Here is a 19,062-nt window from a genome sequence, read left to right as displayed (position 1 = left end):
TGAAACGCAGAGGGTGGTTGTATGTAAAAAATTGTTTCTAAAAGTTGAGCTATTTCTGCTCAAGGTCAAGCCCATTTGTGAAAGACAAAGACAAACCATCCCTTTGCATCCTGCAGACACTGTACTGAAAGATCTCTATCTCTTTCTGTCTGTCTCTCTTTCCCCAGGGGCAAAACCAAAGCTATTGCTAAGTGCATATCGCAGTAACCAATATTCCCCTCCCTGCCGTTCTGCATTCTTGGAACTATTCCACCTTTTCTCTTCTGTAGCGGCTCACTTCAGCTCTTCTGTGATCCGTTCAGCTCTCTGGAATTTGGACAATAGTTTACACACACACATTCACAAATCAACACACAGCTCTATTGAAGCAAGAATCTCTTCGGGTCTTCGCTTTCAATATTTGGGAAAAACCAAAGTCCACGAACAGAAACGATTCATGAAGTGACGCGGTTCAGTTGACTGGAGTATCCATCCATGTATCATTTTCGGGTCAGTGCAGTGATTTATCTTAAACACGTAGTTCAAGAACGATACATCGTCTCTACAACGCATGAACAATTGGACTCAACGGCTTACAGCCCAGTCACAGATCTTGAGGATTCTTAAAAAGAAGTTTTGTATCATACGCAACAATGCCAAAGGAGAAGTCTTCAAAAAGTACCTTGATTCGCCAGTGGTTGCAAGAATTTCCAGATCTAACATACGATGGAAGAATAATCTTTTGTCCATTGTGCAGCAAGCAGGTAAGAAAAGCTATTTTTATTTACAGAATTTATAAATTTAATTAAATCAATTGTACACCCCCCCCCTCCTTGTTTCTGTATAGCTAGCTAAAGTAAAACCTTTATCAATGGGAGGTTAACTATTTTAAGAGACAACGTTACTGAGCTGCTGAACTCGTGAAAATCTAATTTACATGGAATTTAGATCAGTTAAGAAAAAACATAAAAATAATCCTGTAACACAGGAAAATCTTTAAAATGTAAAGACTTCTAGCAGCCTGCTTAAATGAAATATATGAACGATGGTTTTGAAAGTGCTAATGGAAGAAAGTGTCTAGACTTACACATTCAACAGTTTTAGGGATTCTCGGGGATCTTGAGAAAAGCGGACATGGCATTCTCGGTTCTTTCCGAAGGACTCCCCCCCCCCCCGAAAAAAAGCGGTAAAGGTTAAAAACAATGTAAGTTAAAGTTGACATATTGTGTCAGTAACTCCAAAAGGGGTCCTCTTTTCGGAGAAAAATGTTTAATGCCAGCAATTACTCGACAGTTTCAGGAGCTTAAGAAAACATATTTTTGCTATCTCGTTTTTCAAAAGAAAAAAAAAATACGAAAGAAGTTAAGAAAGGCGGGATTCAATTTTTTTTAAATGCCAACAGTTCCAAAAGTTTGAAAGAAGAAATGTGCAATGCCAATATTGATTATCTTTAAAAAGTTAAGGAAACTGGATATATCCTTTCATCCCGAAAATATCTAAAAACGAGGATTTCAGTTTGAAAGAAAAACTAGAAATGTCAATATCTTGAAAAGCATAAAAGATAGGAAAAATGTTTAAAGGCCATTTTTTTTTTTTTTTTTTTTTGTTATTTTTCTCGAAAAAGAAAGAAAAGATCTGTTAATAGTTAAATAACGGCGTTTGAGGTTCATAGATTGTCTCAGAACTTGTTTTACGAAGCAGAAACTTGTTTGTCTCTTTGTTTTTTTATTTATCAATTTTGCTCGAGGTGCTACTGTCTATTGTCTTAAGATGCTATTGATTTCCATCCATAGTTACAGACAAATAAATTCCACACAGGGGCAAGAAAAGAACAGTCTGACACTCGTCTAACAAGAATTACAATTGCGGATAATTTTATTTTAGGACAGATCTTAAGAAAGGAAGAATTTGTCTCTGATGTTCTCTCCCCAAAGCCAAAAAAAAAAAAAAAAAAAGGAATTCTAATCGATTGCTCTCTCTCTCTCTCTCTCCTGATGAAGAATATCCATACACCTTTTGTCGCAGGGCCGCAAGAGACAACTAATTTCCAAAAAAAAAAAAAATTAAAAAACGCCAATTTTATTTATTGTATCATGCTGATGTTCACGCTCAACTAAGGCATTGCTAATACTTTATTTTCGTTCTAACTTTGGTTTCTGTCAGTTGATAGTTGCAAAAATTTTGAATTTTTGAAATTTTAAAACGGCCCTTATTTTAAATTTTTGACAGGTCACTGATTTTCACACTGAAACATTTTAATCATATTTTGGGGAAAATTTGGTTCAAATCAGTTAAAAATTTTGTAAATTACAGTTTTAAAGAAAATTTTAAAGGGACGATATTTTGAAATTTTTCATGCAATTATTTTGGCATCCAAATCTCAAACAAAATATTGCCAAATTATGTTTTAATTTTTGCCAAGTTGGAGTGTGTCAGCATTCGAAATTAAATAAAATATAGTGCTTAAAATTAAATTAGTTACAGTGCTTAAAATTAAATATTATTTCTCAGATATTGATATACAATTTTATTGCTTCTGTCTGTAAATTGGGGATTATTCTGAAGTAAAATGCTCATCGATTAGTCTTTTATTTGATCTGTTCTGATTCGAAATGGGACTGGGGTATATTGGTCTTTAACGAGGTAGACCAACAAGTTTGCCTTTTTGTCAACTTTAAATCAATAATGTAACGTTCACCGATTAAAAAAAAAAAAAAAAGCACATTACGACCAGAAAGGCAAGCAAACAGTGATGGTAGTTGTCGCAATTAGTGCTCTCAATCGGGTCAGTTCGGGTCGACTTTTGGTTGGACACCCTCGAGTAACGGGTCGGGTCAGGTCAGCCTAACTCGGGTCACGGGTCGGGTAGCGTTAGACCAACTCAGTTCACCGGTCGAGTCGGGTCACCCGAGATAGTTTGACCCGACCCGACTGGTGAACTGAGTTGGTCTAACGATACCAGACTCGTGACCCGAGTTAGGCTGACCTGACCCGACCCGTTACTGAGGGTGTCCAACAATAAGCTGACCCGAACTGACCCGTTTGAAAATACTAGTCGCAATGTACACGAAGAAAATTAGAGAATTTGAAACCGAAATTAAAGTTAAAACGCCACCATCTTCACTAGTTTTGTAAGAAGCATTTGAAAATATATTTCTAAGCGTTTTTTTTTTTTTTTTTAAGGTTTCTCAGGAAAAGAAGTGCCACTTAAAGCAACACATTGATGGTGCTGGACATCTTGCCAAATCTAAAGCGAAGAAACAACAGAAACAGACACAGTTAACTCAGCCTTTTGGATCTGGATCTGAATCTGGAACTGCGAACACATTTAATGCGGATCTTGCTAGAGCCCTTGTCGCTGCCAACATCCCATGGAACACACTTCAAAATGAAACATTCCGACAGTTTTTACAGAAGTGGTGCCAGCAATCGATACCGTGTGAGTCAACACTCAGGAAAACGTGTTTGGATTCTGAATACAACAATACACTTGATACAATCAGAAAGGATATTGGCGATTCCAGCATTTGGGTAGGCGTCGATGAGACTACTGATGCATGCAATAGATACATAGTGAATGTTGTTGTAGGAAAACTTGATGAAGATGGACCTTCAACTCCTCACTTGTTAAGTAGCAAGGAAATTAAGAAAGTGAGTGCCCAGACAATTGCTTACACCGTGAACAAAAGTTTGCAACTTCTGTATCCTAGTGGTGTGGATGATTCTAAAATTCTTCTTCTTTGCACAGATGCAGCTTCTTACATGATTGCTGCGTTTAAGAACCTAAAACCTTTCTACCCCAACCTCATCCATGTTACCTGTGTAGCACATGCTTTTCATAGAATTTCTGAAACAATCAGGAACGAATTTCCTCAAGTCAATGCCCTCATTTCTAACATGAAAAAAACTTTTTGCAAAGCCCCATCGAGAATCGCTGTCTTTAAAGAAAAACTGCCTGGCATTTCTCTTCCTCCACAACCTGTCCTAACGCGCTGGGGAACATGGCTTGAAGCAGCTTTGTATTACGCAGAGAACTTGGACGCTATTGCTGGTGTTGTTGGCGAACTTCCTGGTGTGGAAAACATTGCAAGTGTTTCAGTTTTGAAGGAACTTTTCAAAGATCCCATTCTCAAAAGAGATCTTGTATATATCAAGTCAAATTTTTCATTCTTACCTACGACGATCACTAAGTTGGAAGCTACGGGAAAGCCACTTAGTGAACAGGTGTCAGTAGTTAACGAAGCCGAAAAGAAAATCCAAAGTGCTACGGGGAAAGTTGGGGAAAAAGTGCAGTGTAAGTGGGAAAGTGTAGTGAAGAAGAATGAGGGATTTCTTGTGTTGGTTCGTATAGGGAAAGTTTTGATGGGAGAGGATGAAACCATCCCCGACGAAGTGGAAATGAAAAATGTATCGAAATTTAAGTATGCTCCTGTAACATCTGTCTCAGTGGAAAGATCGTTTTCGGCAGCAAAGATGATCCTTACAGACAAAAGAGAGAGATTGACAGTCGAAAACTTTGAGAAACTGTTGGTAATTTACTGTTTCCAAAATTACGAATGAGCAAGTTGTGTACTGAATGAATCACCTGATTCACTGAAAACAAAAGATGTTAATAAAAAGGGGTATGTAATAATTTATACTATTATTTTTAGAGCCTATTTTTAATTTTTAGCGCCTATTTTCCTATTTTTAGTACCTATTTTAGGCGCCTAAAATTAAACTTTTTGGTGCCTAAAATTCCGAAGTCTAGTGATAAGTTGTTCATCGAAAAAAAAGAAAGTATTTTCATCACAAAAATACTTTTTTAATCAGAAAGCCTTTCTCAATTCTCAAAAATGTCCGTGATTGGTGTCCAGAAATTATGATAATCCTAAAGATAACGAAAAGAAGTTTTTTTGGATTCGATTCGTCGGGGATAGCATTTCTATCCTCGTTCTACTTAAGCCGGAAGTGGCAGAGTTTTGTCTTGACTGTTATCCCTCTATTCAAACCGGAAGCGGAGAAAATGTACTATTTCCGGTTTAATAGTGACCGGCCTATCAAAAAGTAAGACAAATTTGTCTCTAAAAGCCAGAGGGTTTTGTGTAGCTGTTATTATTATTATCTGTATGTTCCAGATACCAAGGAGAGGAAAGTCTGACTTCAATCATAGCCTTCTACGTCAACCTGTCTGATACCTAGAGCAATTTAAAGATGGTGCATTGACTTGAACATTACTCCAAGGAGAAGGTGCGCTGGTGTTAGGAACAAAAAACCATCTGACATTAATCGAGAATTGGTGGAGATATATGGAATGAGTGTTATGTCGCAGAAACAGATTGTCAACCCAAGTACATTTGGAATATTTGTTTTATTGGAAATTTGGAGATAATCTAATTAGAAGCATAATTTATTAGGTAGAAATTAAATCTTGTTTAAATTCATGTATCAGAATTAAGAAAGATTGTAGACAAAAGGTAAACATTACAAAAGCATGTTGTATGTTATGTTTATGTTTATGTAATAACCCTGAAGACACGAGTCTGCAAATGAAGTAATGTTGTGATGACAAGAAAGAGAATTGAGAAAATGTTATGTCATGAGTCTTTGTAAGAGTTTGTTAACAATCACAAATTTCGGATATGTCAAAACTATCAGACTTGCAGATGAAGTATTTCTGGAGATTTCAATCACTGGATGACAATGCAGAAACCACGAGGTTTCGACAACGAAATAGGACAACACAGAGATGTCATCAGTTGATGCAGCGAATTTCGAAAACTGAAAAGAAGAATAAAAACCTTGTGAAGGAAGGAAGAGGGATCAGTAGCCAGGATCAGTAGCCGAGATCAGTCAGTTGCGGATGATCAGTTTAGATCAAAGGCACGTTAAGTTCTTGATTCGCTTAGAACTCAAGTAACTAGAGAAAACCTAGATGGCTGTCCAGAGTTCGAGTCCGAGTCGTTGTTGAGAGACTACAATTCCACCAAGGCTACATTGTATGGAAGGAAGAGACGTCCATTATCCCAAGGAAGCAACGCAGAACCATGAAGGTATTTGTTCCTATCTAGAACTGTTACCAGTGATAAATAGCCAGAATCGTTGATATTGTGATCTGATATAGTCTTGACATATTCTTTCAACACACACACTCCGTACACTTGACATTAATCGTTTAGATTGAAAATACATGAGTTTTGACCTACGTAAAGTTGATTTGTTATTAGTATTTATAACCTCTCGCATATTATGCTAATCAATTAGACAATTCCTGGTCATTTCAGATAACGATCAAAGGACAACCTATCTGTGTCACAAAGCAAATCAATCCCCATATTAGGCACGACATTCAGGTAGGTTGGCATGGTGGAGACATGCTGTGAGGCTTATGCCGTTTGTAACAATCCCAGAAAGCTAACAAGGTACAGATTGCTTTAGGTTCGATTCCCGGTTGGTGCATAATTAGTTCTAAATAAGTTATATTAACCTACCATCACATATATTAACCCACCCAGAAATAGAGTAGGTCAGTTTACGAATCATTTTAAATTTTAAATGACTGATTTACTAAATAATTAAAAAAAGAGTGTTATTATAAATACGATTAATTTATACTTTTGCACACCTTAGAGAAACTAAAACCCCACCACCATCCGTTAGACAATTTAGTAATTGCAATCAAAAATAAATTAAAATGTTGTCATTAGAAAATAATAATAAGATACATTATCCCGTACTAACAGACGAGGATAAACCAGCCACAATGTTTTCGTCGGCTAGACATTATTATTTAGATCTAGGAGTGCTTAGGTATTTTCAAGAATACAATCCTACATACGGTGACGATACTGAAATAAAGTTAAGAGATAATATTTTGGGACAAAGATATAAAAAATGTTTTTTGGTGCAATTTACTAGAAGGAATTTTGAGTTGGATGAATTTATAGAATGGGTTTTAGGCGACATTTTATGTCAGGATGAATTTATAGAATGGGTTTTAGGCGACATTTTATGTCAACAGTATCTGGAATAGTTGAGACATGTATGGTATTAAGAGACGCAACGTTTTTCGCTTTAAAGACTAAAGAGCCGAATTATACTTGAATAGCCCCTTAGTACTACCGGGGGGAGGCTCTGAGGCCCACAGCACTTTCTTTATTTATAAATAGAAAAAACAAAACAGTAAAAAGTAAGCAAGTACGTTTTATGATAGATGGGGTCAAGCTTGACATATTTTTTTCAGATTTTTAAATGCAATTAGAAACGTTACAAAATGTAACAAAAATAATTTGTGGGCCTCCGAGGCCCTCCCCCTTAGTGTTTCTAGGGTTAAGTTGTGAACATCATTAATACTCGAGTAATGCTGCAGAGGTGATATTTCGGCTGCGACTTAATCTGCCTGAGTCACTGAGTCACCAGGTCTGTCCGAGACTGAGAAGTGAGACCCAGACCCGGATGACCCGGACAAAAGTTATAACTCCAAGTAACTCGGTGACCCATGACCCATTCCAGCACTGATTCAAGGAAATGAAGAAGGAAGAAAATGAAGAAAACTCAGGAAAATCTTTCTGAGGATGACTGGCTTGAGAAGGTTTTTTACACATTTGCGACCGAATGTCCTTGCTGAAAATCGATCCCGAGACTGTTTCTGCTGACTAGTTTCTCATTGTGACCGGCTTGTAACTCGTGGATTACTTGAAATTAATTAAAATTAATTGAGATTTATTTTTAAATTGCGGCAAGTATTTTCTGTGCTCAATGTGTATGAACTGAGAACAATTCCTGTTTACTATGAAGAGGCTACTAAAACGCAGTGGCTATTGTGTCCGTATCTGAGAGTGTCCGTGTAGGGATGGGCACGAGTTAAGCTAAAACTCGACTCTTCTCGAAACTCGAGTCTAATTCGAGTCGAGTTTCGAATAGAGTCAAAGGTAATTTTCTCGAGTCGAGAGTTCCGAGCCAAGTCGTTGTTTTTGGCGTCGAGTTTCGAGTCGAGTCGAGTTTGATAAATGGCTCGCTCGTTCAGCTCGTTTTAGCTCGTTTTGAAATCATGGCCTGATTAGACTGGAGAGCGAAGGCCATGAGAAATGTAAGTAGTAATGTAAAATACTTTTAGTGTTGCTCACGAGAGGGGACACTGCTCGCATCTCCTCTCGTCTCGATAACGAGACTAAGAGATTTTTATAACGAGCTTAGTTCGTCTCGGTTCAACTGAACCGATGTCTCGAGCCGGCTCGCTTCGGGTAGGACATCGACTAGAACCGACTTGATTGGGATGACTCATCTGTTCGGTTTGCCTCAACTGAACAGAGGGCTCGAATTACTTCTCGGTTGGGTGAGCTGTTGGCTCGAATTACTTCTCGGTTGGTTGAGCTGTTGGCTCGAATTACTTCTCGGTTCGGCTGATAGTGAATTGAGCTGTGAGCCTAGCTGCTCGATCCGTTAACAACCCTAAACTCTGGCCGAGCAGTTTTGAACATATTTGGGCGGCACCTTATAACTTTTAACAATTTTTGGCCAGATCCCGATTACTTCCTACTTCCGTACTCAAACCCAGAACCTCGTACGATGTCCTTGCTTCGTAGGCTTCGCGACTACCGAGATCGGTAGTCAACTACTTTTTAGTATTCAGATACAAACCGCCTATCTTTCATATTTATACATGATGTTAATAATAATAATAATAATAATAATAATAATAATAATAATAATAATAATAATAATAATAAGAAGAAGAAGAAGAAGAAGAAGAAGAAGTTGTAAAAAATGAATGCAATCTTTGAGTTTACGTCCCACGCTTATGCCGGTTAGGCTAAAGGAGACGGTGATGATCAATAATGAATGAAATGGTGGAATGAAGAAAGTGGGAGGAAGCGGGAGAACCCCGAGGAAACCCACGTAAACGGTGTTTGTCCACCACAAAATTCACTTGGCGGGGGCTGGGATCGAACCCGGGACCCCAAGCACCCGAGGTGAACGCTCTACCACTGAGCTACCGCTACCCAAGAACTTGTAGTAGTGGTAGTATCGTGGATTGTCTATATAAGAATACTTGAAGAAAGTACTTGAAACTACACATGTGATTTGGCTCGACTCGATTCAAAACTGGATTCGAATTCGAGGAAATTTTTCGAGCCGAGTTCTCGAGTCGAACTCAAAGATGTCTGTTTCAAGTCGAGTCGAGTTTCAAAGAAAACTCGCTCGTGGCCATCTAAAAGGGAGGATCCTGTCCCGTAATAATACATATATTTTTGCCGTGACAAGAAAAAGAAAAAAAATCTTTCCGTATTATCAAGGTGCCCGTTAAAGGAGGTTTCGCTGTATAATCTATTTTACAGTTTCGGCATTATACATACAGGATAAGGATTAGAGGAAAATATATGTGCAAAACCTGTCAAACGGTACTTTGAGATTAAACGCTTACTTCTTGAGATTAAACGCTAAATAATGCAATGTGTATTTCTAATAAGAACTTGTTAAAGTGAATGGAGTGGCCAAGATGGCTCACCTGTGGTGTATGAAGTCTCTGATTCAATCCCCGCTCCCATCAAATGGGCTTTCTGGTGCTCAAACACTGTTTTTGTGGGTTTTCTCAGGGTTCTCTCGTTTCCTGACACTTGGTCATTCCACCATAACCATTCATCTCGTCATCACTATTTCCATTATCATTGATGAATAATCATGGGATGTTAAAATAAAACTAAAAATCAATGGAAGGGGATTTTTACGCAATCGGAAAACCCATTACTACTCAAAGTGTAAAACTGTTATGATTCTAACGCAGTGATTTGTACCAATAGACATTTATATTATTTTATTGTAGAGAAACAATATTTACGCGTATATTCCTCTTTCTCTCCTTCGTTTCCCACTTACGTCGGCTTGACGTTTTTGGTGACTTTTCACCATAAAGCTCTTTCCCGGTATTCTTCCCCTGTTAGATCTTTCTACCTGAAATCATTCTTAACCAGATCCATATATCGCATTCTTGGTCTCCCTCTACACCTTTCTTCCCGTCCATTCACATTATTGCCTCCACTCTTCTGACCATACATAGCCATTTAGCCTTATTAGTTTTCTTTCTTGGAACTTCTTAAATATTCTACGAAGGTTGTTCCATTTACTCTCTCATTCCTCACTCTGTCTCTTCTTGTTATCCCACACAACCAGTACAGCATCCTCTTTCGGTAACATTCAATCTTTTCCCTTGTGCTTTCTTTATTGCTCATATTTCTGGTACGTAAATCATTGTTGGTCTAACCCAGAGGCAGATCCAGGACGGACTTCTGGGGGGGAGGGAGGTTGTAATACTGCTACTTAGAGATACTTTTAAGAACTCCAAACTCTGGGATGGGTTTTATTTATATATAAAATAAGAAAGTTTCCTCTTCTGGGGGAAGGCGATCGCCCCGATTGCCTCCCCTTGGATCCGCCCCTGGCCTAACCACTGTTCTCTAAAACATCCTATTATTTTTTATCGTGGTTCTGCGGTCGCGCAGAACGCCACATATTCTATTCCAATTTTACTACTCATCTGGCTTTCTGTATATAATTTCAATGTCCAAATCACCATTCTTGGCAAGAGATGCCTAAATATTTATTTTATTATTCTTTTTACTTCATTCAATCGTTCTTCTTGTAGCCTTACTTCCTCATTTCCTTCTTCGTTATTCTCGAGATATTCCATTTTCTTCCTACTAATTTTTAGGCCTCTGTCTTTTAAAGACTTCTCTAACTTTCAACTTATTCCTTGCTTGTATTACATAGTGTAATAATTTTAAATTATGCATATAATCGAATCAATGTTATACACTAAGTCACAACATGTTAGAATGTACATTTCCACAATAGTGATCAAATACATATTACTGTATGTAATTTGTAATGTTACACCACTTAACAACTACAAAGTTTGCTGGCTCACTGTCAACTACATAAGCCTATTCGATCAAAGCATTAGGACTCGAGAAATCAAACACCATCTTTAAAAGTAGCTTCTTAGGGTTCTTACAGATATTAAACGGTCTTTTGTGCAATAAGAAATGAGCCTATACGACTGGAAACATGCCCTATTGAACTACATGTGTCCTGTCACTTCCAACAAACTTATCAAATTGCAAACATCTTGAAAACGCAATTTTGCATTCGTAAAGGTTCACGGACTTTTTTCTTTCTTTTCTCCAGGCATTGTTTGCTATAGTTCTCATTTCTTTTACTTTTCCCTGTACAAAGCGCAGACAGAGAGAAAAACTCACGCTTAAACCTTAAAAACCTTAAACAGAGCGAAGTTTGTTGAATGAGGCAACATTCTTAAGTGATGTTTTTCCTCCTCCTTTTATCATTTACTACTTTTTTTCTTTTATTATTTCTTTCCACCTTTTATTTTTCATTTTGGACTCATGCCATGCCACGCACTCAAAGCATTGACGTCTCTTGCTTGTTGCTGCTACACACGGTTAACCGAGCTGGACACACACACCTGGCCTAAAACTCAGTCGCCCTCGAAAAAAGTTTTGTTGCCTTTACTTTCTATTTAACTGATCGTCTCAAGCGTCAAATTGGGGTCCGCGATGGGCAAACACTACCCTTGTGGTCAAACACAGAGGAGGTCTTTCGCCTCCGTTGGAGTGGCTCTTGGCGGATTTTGTTGCAAGGCTACTTTTGCTACGGAAATGATACTGTGAAAACTGAGTGCATACAGAGACAAGAATTGTTGAAATATGTTAAGGAGGGAAAAATGTATAGTTTTTGAGAGTTTGCCAACGGCAAATTATGAGTGTTTCACAAGTCATTCCTTGCACTTTTTAAAAATAAATGTCTTTTTTAAAATAATATCATTTTTATCTACTTAAAGGGATACGGTAGGCTAGACAGACAATTTTATTGATTAGATTATTCGGTTAAAAGTTCCTCTACAGATTGAAGTTCAGTTTTACTACACTGTCAGTTTTTACAACAAATCAACCGTAGCATCGAATTTTAAACTTCACTCCGCTGAATGCACCTTTATAACACGTTAAAATCATTCGCTTAAAATGATCAGAGGAAATGAGGAAACCCACATTTCCGAAACCGATTATTAGAGCGAAATCAGCCTTAATACCTACTCAAAAATGATTTTAGAAAATAACTATTTATAAGTAGAACTAACATATCTTGACTTTATCCTAATCTGTGAGTGTTCTAATACTTTTCATGTACTTTCTCACTTTCTGGGCTATTGACGGAACATTCAACGGCACTTTAAACTTGGATTCTTGTTCTCTGTGTAAGATGTTTTCCAATATATAAACTGGGGCCGCGGTGGTACAGTGGTAGAGCATTCACCTTTGGTACGTGGGGTCTCTCGTTCGATCCCACTTAGCGTCAAATGGGATTTGTGGTGAACAAACACCGTGCGCATAGGTTTTCTCATGGTTATATCCCTTTTCCTTCTACCTTTCTTCATTCATTTCTCATCATCATTCCTTCCTCTAGTCTACACGGCATGAGCACGGGACATTAAAGTAAAAGATATGATCAAAACGTATTGAACTTGAATTAGAGAAAGTTTACTTGCTTCATATTCAATTTGAAGATCCGTACAGTTGAACTGACCTTAAGAGGCTTCATCCCGGCGAAATTAAAATACCGCTAATTTTACAGTAATTTTATGATATCTTCAAATAGATAAAAGATAACCGAAATGTGAAACAAGAGCGCCCTAGACAATGTCATGTTACATGAGATATCATTATCACGACTCACTTATCTGCTTTCGATTTCGAGCCATTTTGAAAATCGGCATTTATTTTCGCGTTTCTAAACGGCTGAAAACGGAAAGCCACTAGGTGACTTGTGATAACGGTACCTCACACAAAATAATATTGTCTAGAGCGCTCTTGCTCCATATTTTAATTATCTTTTATCTATTTGAAGATATCACATAATTACGGTAAAATTAGCGGTATTTTAATTTCGCCGGGATTGGACTTTATATATATATTAATCAATAATATGATATAATAATATAACTTACTAACGAAAAACGATGAAAACACTTATATTGGATAGTCTTGTCCCTTCAAGTAAAATCCGAAATGACGATATTGCTGTTACTTTGATTCTAACTTTAATCGCAAATATCGAAATGGACTTACCGTTCACTCTTGTTATAGAAAGTGTGGACTAATCATTTTTTAGTCATGGAACAGAATTTTAAAGATATATAGAGTGCAAATTATCATCAGAGACCCGGCAGATCAGTGGTTGAACGCACATCTCTTTTGTCAATAATCTCTGGTTCGTTACTAGGCTATGTGAATTTGCTCCGAAAAATATCGTGTCCACAATCATGGGATGTTAGTTTAATGGCCTCATTGTTTTAAATCATAATGCCACCACATACTACGTTATAACTTTTGGAAGGCAGTTCTCATCGTTCATAAATCACAAAAATTAAACAAGAGACGAATTTGGCCAACTAACTTTTTCTTCTACTTCTTCGACTTATAGTGTTATCATTTAAGTTTGTCATAATAATAATAATAATAATAATAATAATAATAATAATAATAATAATAATAATAATAATAATAATAATAATAATAATAATAATAATAATAATATTTATTTTAGTGCCATGAACAGCCAGATAGCAAAAATACAGCACTTAGTCATAGAACTAAGGGTTATAACACACATCTTACATTCCTCTTAATTTTAATAACACATTTGTTTCGACAATAGGAGGTCATTGTCTATCTTATTTTATATACATAATTTTATGACTTGTATCTTATCTGGATAAATATAATTACTTCATTATTCATTAAAATAGTTAGTCAGTTTTCTTCAAATTGTCCTTAAAACAAGGATACCGTCAAACATACAAATATACTATATAAAATATACATACCTAATAAAATCTATACGTCCATTTAATAAATACAATTATCAGGATAATATATTAAAAGAACTTGTCAGTTTTCTTAAGATTATAGAATTTTTATTCATGGGAACTATTTCCGATGCTTTTCTGAGATTATATGTTGGTACCCTTATACCTATATTATGTAGGCAGTATTCGCTACTATATCTATTGTCTAACAAGGAAGGGTCACGCAGTGGCTCCGCTGAGATCCGAACGAGACAATAGTGTTTGCATTTGATATGTTATAACTAGATGAATTCCCAAGTTATAAGTGCCACTGAGCGGAATATCGTGAGTTACAACATATTTTGTAATGTAAGAACTACAAAAAATTTACCTGGCATGATAGTTTGAACCGGGTCATTTGTTCGAAAACGGTTGAGTAAGTGGAAAACTCGGTCAACACGTATCCCATCATTTTCAACGACAAACATTTTTGGGATAAAAACTTTGTCCCAGGGTCCCCCGCAGGGTCCCAGACGGGGTCCAACTCAAAATTTTCAAATGGCAATGGGGGTTAAGTGGCACACCATTTGAAAGCTGTTGCAAAATGAAAGAAAATGCAGCAAGTCTCGACTCTCTACAACAACCCTGTGCAAAATGGCGATGTGTCAAAGTGTAAACGAAAACTTAATTGAAAAGTCCATGGTCACCCCTATAAATCGTAAACGGTAAGACAAATGTGAAAACAGGAAAGGATGTGTGACATTATGTTCAAAGTACAACGATTAAAGTGAAAACGTCTTGTCCCAGGGTCCCCACATGGTCCCAGGTGGGGTCCAACTAAATGTTTCAAATGGCAAGAGAGGTAGGACATCGTTTGAAAGCTGTTGTTAAGTGAAAGAAGACGGAGCGCATCTCGACTTTCTACGACAACCCTGTCCAAAATTGCGGTGGGTCAAAATGTAAACAAAAGCTTAATTGAAAAACTATGGCCACCTTGAATCCAAGAGGGCCGCTTCAAACCTATATCGAAAGGATTAGCGTACCAAACTGCTGAAGCTACGAAAACAAATTTGGCATTAATCTTGATTAGTAAGTGACTAAAATATGCAAAATGTTCAAAAACGCAACATCCTGAGTTCAAAATGACGCACTATGTATTGAACGCATATCCAACTCACACCACTGGTGTTGGAGAAGCGAACGTTTATGGTTAATAGTAGATATCCACAAAATATCAAAGAGTATTATCTGTAATCCAATGTGGCTGCCAGCGTGAAAAATGAGTTTGTATATAAATATGTTATTTCTTGGAATACTGTGACCAAACCAACAAAGTTTGACGCAGCTCGATGTCTGAAATGACTTACACATGTTTAGTACTACTCGTCAATCTTGCATTTTTTTTTTTTTTTTTTTTTTTTTTTTTTTTTGTATATTTGGCATTGCTTGAAGTATTGCGATCAAACCAACGAATGACATACAAATGTAACCATCACGAATACGTTACAATAGAGCCCCCGACCTACTGGTGCACCAAGTTCTTTCTGTATGAACTACGTATGACAAAATTAGAAAAATACCCGAAGGTATTTAACTTTTGTTTAGCAGTATGAGTAGGAAATCAGAGTTGTGTGTTCATCGCATATTCGTTATACTCAAGTAGGCTAAATAGTGTCCAGAGAACCGTGACGAACGTGCATTAAGAACAAATATATGTGTTGTTACCGAATGAAATAATAGTTGAAGTGAATCGAAATTCAATTGTTCTTTAGTCTTCCTATTATTTCTAAATACATAATAGAGAAAAATAGAGATTTAGATCTCTACTATGAATGACATAGGTTTTAAGCGGCCATCTTGGATTCAAGGTGGCCATAGTTTTTCAATTAAGCTTTTGTTTACATTTTGACCAGCCGCAATTTTGCACAGGGTTGTCGTATAAAGTCAAGACTTGATCCATCTACTTTCATTTAACAAGATCTTGCAAACGATGAGCTTCTTAACCTCTCTTGCCATTTAAAACTTTTTAGTTGGACCCCACCTGTGACCCTGTTGGCACCCTGGGACAAGACGCTTTAACTCAAAATGTTGTACTTTGAAAATAATGCCACACTCCCTTTCCTATTTTCATATTTGTCTCACCGTTTCCGATTTATAGGGATAACCATGGACTTCTCAATTAAGTTATTGTTTACATTTTGACCCGCCGCCATTTTGCACAGGGTTGTCTTAGAGAGACGAGACTTGCTGCATTTTCTTTCATTTCACAACAGCTTTCAAATGATGTGCTACTTAACCCCCCTTGCCATTTGAAAATTTTGAGTTGGACCCCGTCTGGGACCCTGCGGGAAAGCCTGGGACAAAGTTTTTACCCCAAAAAGTTTGTCGTTGAAAATGATGGGATACGTATTGTCCGAGTTTTCCATTTACCCAACTGTTTCCGAACAAATGACTCGGTTCAAACTATTCTGCCAGCTTTGTAGCTTTTATATTACAAAATATGTTGGAACTCACGACATTCCGCCCGGTGGCACGTATAACTTTGGGATTCGTCTAATTATAACATATCAAATGCAAACACAATTGTCTCGTTCAGATCTCAGCGGAGCCACTGCGTGACCCTTCCTTGTAAGATTGTCTGAATAAAGTTTTTCTCTATCATTTTTCTTCTTACATGTAATTCTTGCAACCCCCAGTATTCGTTCCAGTAATCATAACTATGAGAGTAATAATCTTTTTTCATATTTCTACACAATAGCCTAATGAAACATTTTTGAACCGATTCAATTTTGCCACATAATGTTGTGGACATATTATTCCATATAATTGCACCAAATTCTAATCTGGGTCTTACAAGTACCTTAAATAGATATACATATGTGTTTGCATTTTTAAACTCAGGCCCCTGTCTAAATACAAACCCTATAGTCTGTCGTGTTCTATGCACTATGTCATTAATGTGATAGTTGAATTTCATATTCATGTCAAATGTTATGCCTAAATCTTTAATCTTTTCAACTTTCTGCAGAGATATTCCATCTATGACATATTTGCTAACATAGTATTGCGTCTTATTGGTATATGAAATAAATTTAGTTTTATTACAATTTATTATCAGTAGATTATTTTTACACCATATACCAGTCTTGGGAAGTAACGTAACGCAAGTAACGCGTTACTTGTAACGCGTTACTTTTTAAGTAACGTTTCCTAGTAACGCGTTACATTTTTTCAAAAGTAACTGTAACGATAACGCGTTACAAACTTTTAAGTAACGTACCTAGTTTGCGTTACTTTTTTCGCGTTACATTTCGGATAAGTAACTACAATATATGTATATCTTTTTCGGAAACAAATGTTTCTTCCCTCTAAGTGAATTTCTCAGAATGAAACAATCGAGCATGAACTACGTATGCCAGTGACAGACAGTCACACACATACAGAGAAACAGATAAGTTCGTAGTGCCACTTGCTGTTTTTGAAAGATGAGGACAGCCTTAGGGAAATCACGTGTACTGATTGCAAGCATCTGGAAGAGTTTGTCGTAGATTTTGACAGCTTCAAATCAAAACATTCAGTGAGTGAACTAGGAGTGCAATGATACCGGTACTTTGATTGGTGTTGTTTCTATGGATAACGAAAGATGGAGAACGAAAATATTTTACGGTTCGAACATTTGAAAGAATACTTTTTTCTTAAGAACTGAGGATGATGGTGGATAGAATTTAAAACTAAAGTGTCTGAAGTGCCCCGGCGAAAAATATTTACAGTGAAACCTCTCTAAAGCGGACAGCAGTGGGGAATCAAAAATTGTCCGCTATAGAGAGGTGTCCGTCTTAGAGAGGTTTCGATATTTTCTTACGTAAATTAGTAAATAAGGTGATAGGTAATTACAAACTATTGAAGGTAATTTATCAAACCGTTCTATGACTGTGGGCATGTCGATATCTGCGGATTCTCCACTAATCGCTGTGAAAGAAATTTTGTCTAATCCGAAACTTCTCTAACCACTCGTTCGAGACCTTGAAATCTGAAACATTCATTTCTGTTGCTACCTCTAAATTCTTAGCTTTTAGCGTTGACCCTAACACAGGATTTTTTTTTTCATTCCGCACTCTATAAAAACATTCACTTGCACACCAACTTTGTTCCAAGCAATGAGACACTATTTTCATTGTCATTTTCACACCACAACTTTATTAACTTGTCTTGGTTTTATATTATCTCAGGTGTTTGTGTTTTACCGATACAAAAATTTTCAGCTATCCTTCGCACACCTTAGTACTCTTCGAAAATTCAATCAATTCGATTTTAACATTAGCGCTTCTCGTGGCATTTCGAAAGCTCACAACAACTTACACCTTATTGCTTCCGTCTACAAATAGAGGCACTAAGACAATATGCGAATACGTGGACAAAAATTACCAAACATGTCTTCTGCTTGATTCCAGCGGAACAGTAGAATGACGTGTCATCCCAAATGGCAGGCAACTGTCAATCACTTTTGATTCTAAAACAGGTTGGGTGGGAGTGGAATGCAAGCAAATGATATGAGGGTGTTGTTAAACAAAGACGCTTCATCTGAGTTTCTGAAGCTAGTTGGCGAGGAAAAATGTTATTACAACGTTTCCTTGGTGATACATGTATGCATTTCTGAAAATGAATTTTTTTCTGTATTTTTCAACTTGTTTCTAGAGAAAGTGTCCGTAATATGGAGGTAAATAATACCTATAAGAGACAGAAAAGATTGTCCGTCTCCGTACTAGAGAGTGTCCGCTTTAGAGAGGTTTGTCAATATGGTTTTTTCCTATTACAGTGTTTGGGGATTACAAAATATGTCCGTTATGAGAGGTGTCCGCTTTACAGAGGTGTCCGTTAGTAGAGGTTTCACTGTATCAACAACTAGGGTACCATAATTAACGATTCCAGTAAGGGGTTAATATGAATAATCTGTGTTCTGATGAGCAGGCCTACTTTATTACTAGAAAATAGTTTGCTGATGGTACGTAATATTGGAGTTCTTTCAGATCAGTTTGCTTATCCTAGAGTCCCGTTGATTATAGAGTTTGAAACTAGCTTTAAAAAGCATGTACGGATTTTAGAGTTACTGGCAAGTTTTGATTCACTCCCAGTTCATGTGTTCTCATTCTATTAGTTGTAGTGTAATGTTTCTCTATATTCTGTATTTTAAATTTTACATAACAACATTGTTATTATTATATAATTAGTTTAGTAGAATAATAAGC

General features: G+C 36.9%; 1 protein-coding gene across 1 annotated transcript in view; it reads left to right on the top strand.

Moving 5' to 3' along the window:
- The first annotated feature begins 544 nt into the window (after positions 1 to 544).
- LOC145689290 (uncharacterized) overlaps positions 545 to 19,062 on the top strand; it is a 44,819-nt gene continuing 26,301 nt past the window's right edge. The window contains exons 1-2 of the mRNA XM_081763429.1: positions 545 to 743; positions 3,163 to 3,691. Coding sequence (XP_081619555.1) covers positions 633 to 743; positions 3,163 to 3,691 — 640 coding nt within the window. The 5' untranslated portion in view covers positions 545 to 632. The remainder of the gene's footprint in view (positions 744 to 3,162; positions 3,692 to 19,062) is intronic.

This window comes from Thermobia domestica, chromosome 7, assembly GCF_964235325.1.
Source record: "Thermobia domestica chromosome 7, izTheDome1.hap1.1, whole genome shotgun sequence".
Classification (NCBI taxonomy): domain Eukaryota; kingdom Metazoa; phylum Arthropoda; class Insecta; order Zygentoma; family Lepismatidae; genus Thermobia; species Thermobia domestica.
Note: the sequence above shows the minus strand (reverse complement) of the source record. Positions and strands in the feature narration are given on the sequence as shown.